General features: G+C 41.8%; 1 protein-coding gene across 1 annotated transcript; it reads left to right on the top strand.

Annotated features, from left to right (window-relative positions):
- Positions 1 to 3,846: 3,846 nt before the first annotated feature.
- LOC123732790 (beta-2-microglobulin-like) lies at positions 3,847 to 8,004 on the top strand (the record flags this gene model as incomplete). The annotated part of the gene is made up of 3 exons (XM_045712066.1): positions 3,847 to 4,120; positions 6,437 to 6,472; positions 7,546 to 8,004. Coding segments are annotated over 2 exons (288 nt in total), but the record flags the coding sequence as incomplete, so codon positions are not given.
- Between the last annotated feature and the right edge of the window lie 1,716 nt (positions 8,005 to 9,720).

Genomic DNA, 9,720 nt, shown 5'->3' with positions numbered 1-9,720 from the left:
TTACACAAAGAGCTTCATTTTATGCCCCCTCTCGCTTACGCACACACCTACACACAAACAGTAGATATCCTACACACATACATACACACAAACAGTAGGTGAAATGTATCCCTCCCCGGACTTCTCACCACTGTTACTCACTACCCAGCGCTGTCTGTTCCTTTCCCCAGAGATTAGGGGGACCTTGAAGGTTACTCCCGGTTTTCTCCAAAGTCTCTCCAGGTTAGGTCAACCACATGTCTACAGTTCTCTTAGCTAATACACACATTTCTCTCCCTCTCCGGTCTCTACTAGACCTTATGGGACTTACGTTCAGTACTTTAATTATTCATTACACATGCTACATAACTACTAATTACTAATCAGTTACGTTTCAGGTATGGATTCTTTATTAATTTACCTTTATTATATAATTTCCTTATCACCTATGCAACATTAACCAATTAAAAACAGTTGTGTAGCAATGCGGTTTGTGCAGTAGGCTGTAGGCCCAATAAATTATCACTGCATATTGGGCTACGCTTCAATTGCCCTGCCAATGTTGTTCTTCTCAGACCATTTTAGAAATTATATTTCAACATGTCAGCTACAGTATATGTTCACACTGGTAATAGATTATTTGTTATATTGCTTCTTGTGAGGCACAGCTGAGTGAGGATAATAATTAGCGTTTTTTTTTTTACTGGACTTGGCCTGGATCTGATGGTCAGTCTGAGGGGAGGGAGAGAGCAGTGGTGAGGCTGCCTGTCACCCGACTCACCGTCCCTCCTATCTCCCACCCTCCACTGAAAAGAAGCCCCAACAGTGTCCAGCTGTGACATCATCTCTCAGAACAGTGCATCTCTCAGGGTTTCTACGCTGCCACCTACTGTGACATCATCTCTCAGAACAGTGCATCTCTCAGGGTTTCTACGCTGCCACCTACTGTGACATCATCTCTCAGAACAGTGCATCTCTCAGGGTTTCTACGCTGCCACCTACAGTGACATCATCTCTCAGAACAGTGCATCTCTCAGGGTTTCTACGCTGCCACCTACTGTGACATCATCTCTCAGAACAGTGCATCTCTCAGGGGTTTCTACGCTGCCACCTACTGTGACATCATCTCTCAGAACAGTGCATCTCTCAGGGTTTCTATGCTGCCACCTACTGTGACATCATCTCTCAGAACAGTGCATCTCTCAGGGGTTTCTATGCTGCCACCTACTGTGACATCATCTCTCAGAACAGTGCATCTCTCAGGGGTTTCTATGCTGCCACCTACTGTGACATCATCTCTCAGAACAGTGCATCTCTCAGGGTTTCTATGCTGCCACCTACTGTGACATCATCTCTCAGAACAGTGCATCTCTCAGGGTTTCTATGCTGCCACCTACTGTGACATCATCTCTCAGAACAGTGCATCTCTCAGGGTTTCTACGCTGCCACCTACTGTGACATCATCTCTCAGAACAGTGCATCTCTCAGGGTTTCTACGCTGCCACCTACTGTGACATCATCTCTCAGAACAGTGCATCTCTCAGGGTTTCTACGCTGCCACCTACTGTGACATCATCTCTCAGAACAGTGCATCTCTCAGGGTTTCTACGCTGCCACCTACTGTGACATCATCTCTAATAATTACAATTTAGCATTAACACTGGAGTGATAGACGTGCAGATGATGATGTGCAAGTAGAGATACTGGGGTGCAAAGAGCAAGAGGATAAATAATAAATAACAAATAATAATATTTTTGTGACCTTTTACCCCAGCACAAGGTGCACCTGTGCAATTATCATACTGTTTTATCAGCTTCTTGATATGCCACACCTATCAGGTGGATAGATTATCTTGGCAAAGGAGAAATGCTCATCAATAGGGATGTAAACAAATGTGTGTACATCAATTGAGAGCAGTAAGCTTTTGTGCCCATGGATAATTTCTGGGATCTTTTATTTCAACTCATGAAACATGGGACCAACACTACATATTGCTTTTATATTTTTGTTCACCATACTTTATTATGGCTATACTGTACCTAGCCTTTCACCATACTTTATTATGGCTATACTGTACTACCTACCTAGCCTTTCACCATACTTTATTATGGCTATGCTGTACGTGACCTACCTAGCCTTTCACCATACTTTATTATGACTATACTGTACCTAGCCTTTCACCATACTTTATTATGGCTATACTGTACATGACCTACCTAGCCTTTCACCATACTTTATTATGGCTATACTGCCCCCTAGCCTTTCACCATACTTTATTATGGCTATACTGTACATGACCTACCTAGCCTTTCACCATACTTTATTATGACTATACTGTACCTAGCCTTTCACCATACTTTATTATGACTATACTGTACATGACCTACCTAGCCTTTCACCATACTTTATTATGGCTATACTGTACATGACCTACCTAGCCTTTCACCATACTTTATTATGACTATACTGTACCTAGCCTTTCACCATACTTTATTATGGCTATACTGTACATGACCTACCTAGCCTTTCACCATACTTTATTATGACTATACTGTACCTAGCCTTTCACCATACTTTATTATGGCTATACTGTACATGACCTACCTAGCCTTTCACCATACTTTATTATGGCTATACTGTACCTAGCCTTTCACCATACTTTATTATGGCTATACTGTACATGACCTACCTAGCCTTTCACCATACTTTATTATGGCTATACTGCCCCTAGCCTTTCACCATACTTTATTATGGCTATACTGTACATGACCTACCTAGCCTTTCACCATACTTTATTATGGCTATACTGTACCTAGCCTTTCACCATACTTTATTATGGCTATACTGTACATGACCTACCTAGCCTTTAACCATACTTTATTATGACTATACTGCCCCTAGCCTTTCACCATACTTTATTATGGCTATACTGTACATGACCTACCTAGCCTTTCACCATACTTTATTATGACTATACTGCCCCTAGCCTTTCACCATACTTTATTATGGCTATACTGTACCTAGCCTTTCACCATACTTTATTATGGCTATACTGCCCCTAGCCTTTCACCATACTTTATTATGGCTATACTGTACGTGGCCTTTCTAGCCTTTATTATGACTATGCTCTACGTGACCTAACTAGCCTTTCACCATATTTTATTATGACTATACTGTACATGACCTTGCCTTTCAACATACTTTATCTCAATGTATTATGTGTGCAACATTGTAACTAATAAAATGAAGACTGCATCAACTTTGTCACTGACTGCATCAGGCTGCCTAAAGAAGCATCAAGAGGAGAAGACTGCATAGCAACTGTGAACTAGGATTTTCAATTGGTGCATAAATCGAAGAGGGTGCGGCTTTACTACATTGAGTAAAATATATATTTTACTTTCAGTTTCATTTCTTCGTTTGCGACTGTTGGTTTGGTCCAGTTTCATATATTTTTCAGCATTGGAAAGACTTGGAAAAATAAATCATGAAAACGGTTTTGTCCGTAGTTGCTTTCTGCGTCGTGTTGGTGACCATAAACGCAAAAGAATGTAAGTAATGTATAAGAATTACTTTGTAATTATGATTAGCCTATATTGATGGGATTGTGTTGTGTACGAACTTAATTTGAAAGGCCTCACCCACGACGTTCCTGAAAACAATTATATATTTCCTTATATCTTAACTTATATCTTAAGTCGACAGCAAATGTGTACTTTATATGGGTTACGCTTCTAAGCAAATGTATATTGAGCAGAGAGATTACTATTTTGTTTTTTATAGTGAGAATAAGATAATCAACTTCTGTGATACTGCATATGTGTGTGCGGGCGCCTGCCTGACTGTGCCATTCCCTCCTCCCCTGTAGCTCCCCCAAGGTGCAGGTGTACAGCCGTAACCCAGGGGAACATGGGAAGGACAACACCCTGATCTGTCACGTGAGTGGCTTCCACCCCCCTGACATCAGCATCCAGCTCCTGAAGAATGGTGTGGAGATCCCAGACGCCAAGCAGACAGACCTGGCCTTCGAACAGGGATGGCAGTTCCACCTCACCAAGAGTGTTGGATTCACACCAGACAGCGGAGAGGAGTACACCTGCAGAGTCCGCCACCTGAAGAATCTGAAGACCTACACCTGGGGTGAGTTACTAGTATAGTTAGTAGTTAGAGGAGTACACCTGGGGTGAGTTACTAGTATAGTTAGTAGTTAGAGGAGTACACCTGGGGTGAGTTACTAGTATAGTTAGTAGTTAGAGGAGTACACCTGGGGTGAGTTACTAGTATAGTTAGTAGTTAGTAGCAGTTAGTAGTTAGAGGAGTACACCTGGGGTGAGTTACTAGTATAGTTAGTAGTTAGAGGAGTACACCTGGGGTGAGTTACTAGTATAGTTAGTAGTTAGAGGAGTACACCTGGGGTGAGTTACTAGTGTAGTTAGTAGTTAGTAGCAGTTAGTAGTTGGAGTACACCTGTAGAGCCCGCCACCTGAAGAATCTGAAGACCTACACCTGGGGTGAGTTACTAGTATAGTTAGTAGTTAGAGGAGTACACCTGGGGTGAGTTACTAGTATAGTTAGTAGTTAGAGGAGTACACCTGGGGTGAGTTACTAGTATAGTTAGTAGTTAGTAGCAGTTAGTAGTTAGAGGAGTACACCTGGGGTGAGTTACTAGTATAGTTAGTAGTTAGAGGAGTACACCTGGGGTGAGTTACTAGTATAGTTAGTAGTTAGAGGAGTACACCTGGGGTGAGTTACTAGTATAGTTAGTAGTTAGAGGAGTACACCTGGGGTGAGTTACTAGTATAGTTAGTAGTTAGTAGCAGTTAGTAGTTAGAGGAGTACACCTGGGGTGAGTTACTAGTATAGTTAGTAGTTAGAGGAGTACACCTGGGGTGAGTTACTAGTATAGTTAGTAGTTAGAGGAGTACACCTGGGGTGAGTTACTAGTATAGTTAGTAGTTAGTAGCAGTTAGTAGTTAGAGGAGTACACCTGGGGTGAGTTACTAGTATAGTTAGTAGTTAGAGGAGTACACCTGGGGTGAGTTACTAGTATAGTTAGTAGTTAGTAGCAGTTAGTAGTTAGGAGTACACCTGTAGAGCCCGCCACCTGAAGAACCTTGAGATCAAACCCGGTGTGAGTTAGTTCCCCCTCCTAAATGAAATCTGGCTCCTGTGTTTATGTGTGACCATCATCACCTGCAGACAGCCAACTGTTTAGGTGATGAGCAGCTTGACCCTGTCCTTCTATTCTATGGAGCTATTTAGGTGATGAGCAGCTTGACCCTGTCCTTCTATTCTATGGAGCTATTTAGGTGATGAGCAGCTTGACCCTGTCCTTCTATTCTATGGAGCTATTTAGGTGATGAGCAGCTTGACCCTGTCCTTCTATTCTATGGAGCTATTTAGTTGATGAGCAGCTTGACCCTGTCCTTCTATTCTATGGAGCTATTTAGGTGATGAGCAGCTTGACCCTGTCCTTCTATTCTATGGAGCTATTTAGGTGATGAGCAGCTTGACCCTGTCCTTCTATTCTATGGAGCTATTTAGTTGATGAGCAGCTTGACCCTGTCCTTCTATTCTATGGAGCTATTTAGGTGATGAGCAGCTTGACCCTGTCCTTCTATTCTATGGAGCTATTTAGGTGATGAGCAGCTTGACCCTGTCCTTCTATTCTATGGAGCTATTTAGGTGATGAGCAGCTTGACCCTGTCCTTCTATTCTATGGGGCTATTTAGGTGATGAGCAGCTTGACCCTGTCCTTCTATTCTATGGAGCTATTTAGGTGATGAGCAGCTTGACCCTGTCCTTCTATTCTATGGAGCTATTTAGGTGATGAGCAGCTTGACCCCTGTCCTTCTATTCTATGGAGCTATTTAGGTGATGAGCAGCTTGACCCTGTCCTTCTATTCTATGGAGCTATTTAGGTGATGAGCAGCTTGACCCTGTCCTTCTATTCTATGGAGCTATTTAGGTGATGAGCAGCTTGACCCTGTCCTTCTATTCTATGGAGCTATTTAGGTGATGAGCAGCTTGACCCTGTCCTTCTATTCTATGGAGCTATTTAGGTGATGAGCAGCTTGACCCTGTCCTTCTATTCTATGGGGCTATTTAGGTGATGAGCAGCTTGACCCTGTCCTTCTATTCTATGGGGCTATTTAGTTGATGAGCAGCTTGACCCTGTCCTTCTATTCTATGGAGCTATTTAGGTGATGAGCAGCTTGACCCTGTCCTTCTATTCTATGGAGCTATTTAGGTGATGAGCAGCTTGACCCTGTCCTTCTATTCTATGGAGCTATTTAGTTGATGAGCAGCTTGACCCTGTCCTTCTTTATGTTTATTTGATTGTCGGGTTAAAATACTAAATCCCATTTTACTGGCATAAACCATGGTAGGATTGTAGTTAGTGGGGGAGTCTGAATGTAAAAACAATAACAATGCTTTCTGTGTTTTTGTCTCCAGAGTCAAATATGTAAGGATCTGGAGCAGGACTTAATGGTAGGTATTCAGCCAAATTTATTTATATTTATTTATAATAATAATATATGCCATTTTGCAGATGTTTTTATCCAAAGTGACTTACAGTCATGCGTGAATATACACAACCGTTCAAAAGTTTGGGGTCACTTAGAAATGTCCTTGTTTTTAAAGAAAAGCTATTTTTTTGTCCATTAAAATAACATCAAATTGATCAGAAATACAGTGTATACATTGTTAATGTTGTAGCTGGAAACAGCTGACTTAAAAAAAAATTGAATATCTACATAGGCGTACAGAGGTCCATTATCAGCAACCATCACTCCTGTGTTCCAATGGCATGTTGTGTTAGCTAATCCAAGTTTATAATTTTAAAAGGCTAATTGATCATTAGAAAACCCTTTTGCAATTATTTTAGCACAGCTGAAAACTGTTGTTCTGATTAAAGAAGCAATAAAACTGGCCTGTAGACTATTTGAGTATCTGGAGCATCTGCATTTGTGGGTTCGATTACAGGCTCAAAATGTCCAGAAACAAATAACTTTCTTCTGAAACTCGTCAGTCTATTCTTGTTCTGAGAAATGAAGGCTATTCCATGCGAGAAATTGCCAAGAAACTGAAGATCTCGTACAACACTGTGTACTACTCCCTTCACGGAACAGCGCAATCTGGCTCGAACCAGAATAGAAAGAGGAGTGGGAGGCCCCAGTGCACAACTGAGCAAGAGGACAAGTACATTAGAGTGTCTAGTTTGAGGTGCTTCAGGAAGCATGGGGTGAAATCTTTTCAGATTACCTCAACAAATTGACAACTATAATGCCAAAGGTCTGCAAGGCTGTAAAAAGCAAAGTTTGAAGGACACAATTATTATTTCAATTAAAAATCATTATTTAAAACCTTGCCAACGTCTTGACTATATTTCCAATTCATTTTTTCAATTAATTTCATGTCTGTTTTCATGGAAAACAAGGACATTTCGAAGTGACCCCAACTTTTGAACGGTAGTGTTTGTTGAAACTGTATCTAATTAGATTAACTGTAACTAGATTAAATCATAACTAAAACTCATACCTTTACCCATCTTTCTTAACAGGGGGGGCGTTCCATCTGTGGCCAGCCCTACACTAGAGCTGAGATGACTGTAATTTCCCCTCTCAACATGGGCTTTCGTTTTCATTTTTGATAACACTTTGTGCCAAGGTGCCAGTTTCAAGGGTTTTGAGTTTTAGAGAATCATTACTAAACACTTAAATGATTAAAGTTGTGTAGGTGACCTCTTCTAGAAAAGCTGCCAGTATTTCTGGCTGAGAATCGCATTCTCTTCTTTAAAAACAATAATTAATGATTGATCAAGTATTTTCATTGTATTTTTTTTTAGATGTGTGGGGACTCCTTGTAGTCCTTTAATATCCTTGAAGTTGGTACCATTAAGTGTGAGCACAACATTTTTACATAATTTTAAACACCTATGTTAATGTGGTTTTAGTTACAAGCACAAATTGTCAACAATGTCAAATCTGATATTTGATTAAAAATATATTTAAAAGCCCAAATAATTTGCAGAACATCCGTTGTTGTATTTGCGTGACTTGTAAATATAAATGTCCTTTTTGCTTTGGAGTAATTTTTTTCATCAACACCATGAAATCAAATCTTATGTCTATCCTTCAATGTTTGTGTAAATTACCAGTTATCAACAGTCTAATAAAAGGGATTTTTTTTTTAAAGGAATATTGTTGATAATTAAGAACTGTATTTTTATGATGGTTTTCTTTAAAAAGCAGCGTCTGTTTTTCAATCTTTGAGTGATACTGAACCAGGGTCAGTCCCCAGGGGACTGGAGTTGCCTATCCCTGGTCTACAGTGTTGAAAGAATTTTTATTTTAGGAACGCCCATCTATGTATGTCCATACCGTTTGTAAAACACAAATTTAAGAAAAGATGGCCGTTCTGGACAAGACCAAAAGAAAGACGTTAGTGCGTTCTTACTGGGGTGTAGCCTACCATGTCCTGCAATGGAATTTTATGAATGCTCACCGTTTGTAAAACAGTTTGTTGCATTGGATGTATTGGTCCCAATTCCTGTTGACAAATCAATTTGGATACAAACTTGAAACCACTGACCATGACATTTTAAACTACTGGACAGCCGTTGTGAGTAGCCTGGTTTTCCATTTTACTATGACCTGTCCTGTTTTTAGAATATGTTTGTTAACATGTCAGCACATTTTTTTATTTTTTGATTGAGCGTGATATAGGTCAGGCTATTTGATCAGAGAAACCTGCATGATGTAAAACGTTTTCGGCTCATTGCATTGTCATACATTTTTATCTCCACTCCAGCCTGTAGGCTACAGAAAAGGCCACATACTCTTTCTACCAGATGCTATATCTGATGGAATGTGGAGCGCCGTAGCACTGCATCTCTCCAACAGCACCCTGGAGAGGCATGCTGGGAATGGACTAGATAAATATTTGGAGTCCCTGCCTTTGACTAAGTGGGCACTTCTTATCACAGGGGCGGCATCAGCGCTCACCTAAAAATAAACATATGCCACTGGTTGAGAGAAGTTGTCATTGTTGTTGGTGGTGCGTCTTGGTCAGTTTACCTCAGACAATGTTTACCTCTCATCAATCTGCCGCCATAGACCTCATCCTGCCTAATGAGAGGGCCAGCCTTGCTCTCACCTCATCCTGCCTAATGAGAGGCACTGGTCTCACCTCATCCTGCCTAATGAGAGGCACTGGTCTCACCTCATCCTGCCTAATGAGAGGACCAGCCCTGGTCTCACCTCATCCTGCCTAATGAGAGGACCAGCCCTGGTCTCATCTCATCCTGCCCAATGAGAGAGTCCCTGGTCTCACCTCATCCTGCCTAATGCGAGGACCAACCCTGGTCTCACCTCATCCTGCCTAATGAGAGGACCGGCCCTGATCTCACCTCATCCTGCCTAATGAGAGGACCAGCCCTGGTCTCACCTCATCCTGCCTAATGAGAGGACCGTCCCTGGTCTCACCTCATCCTGCCTAATGCGAGGCCCTGGTCTCACCTCATCCAGCCTAATGAGAGGACCGTCCCTGGTCTCACCTCATCCTGCCTAATGAGAGGACCAGCCCTGGTCTCACCTCATCCTGCCCAATGAGAGGACCAGCCCTGGTCTCACCTCATCCTGCCCAATGAGAGGACCAGCCCTGGTCTCACCTCATCCTGCCTAATGAGAGGACCAGCCCTGGTCTCACCTCATCCTGCCTAATGAGAGGACCAGCCC

Source organism: Salmo salar, unplaced genomic scaffold (assembly GCF_905237065.1).
Source record: "Salmo salar unplaced genomic scaffold, Ssal_v3.1, whole genome shotgun sequence".
Lineage (NCBI taxonomy): Eukaryota > Metazoa > Chordata > Actinopteri > Salmoniformes > Salmonidae > Salmo > Salmo salar.
This window is presented reverse-complemented; position numbering and strand designations above follow the sequence as displayed.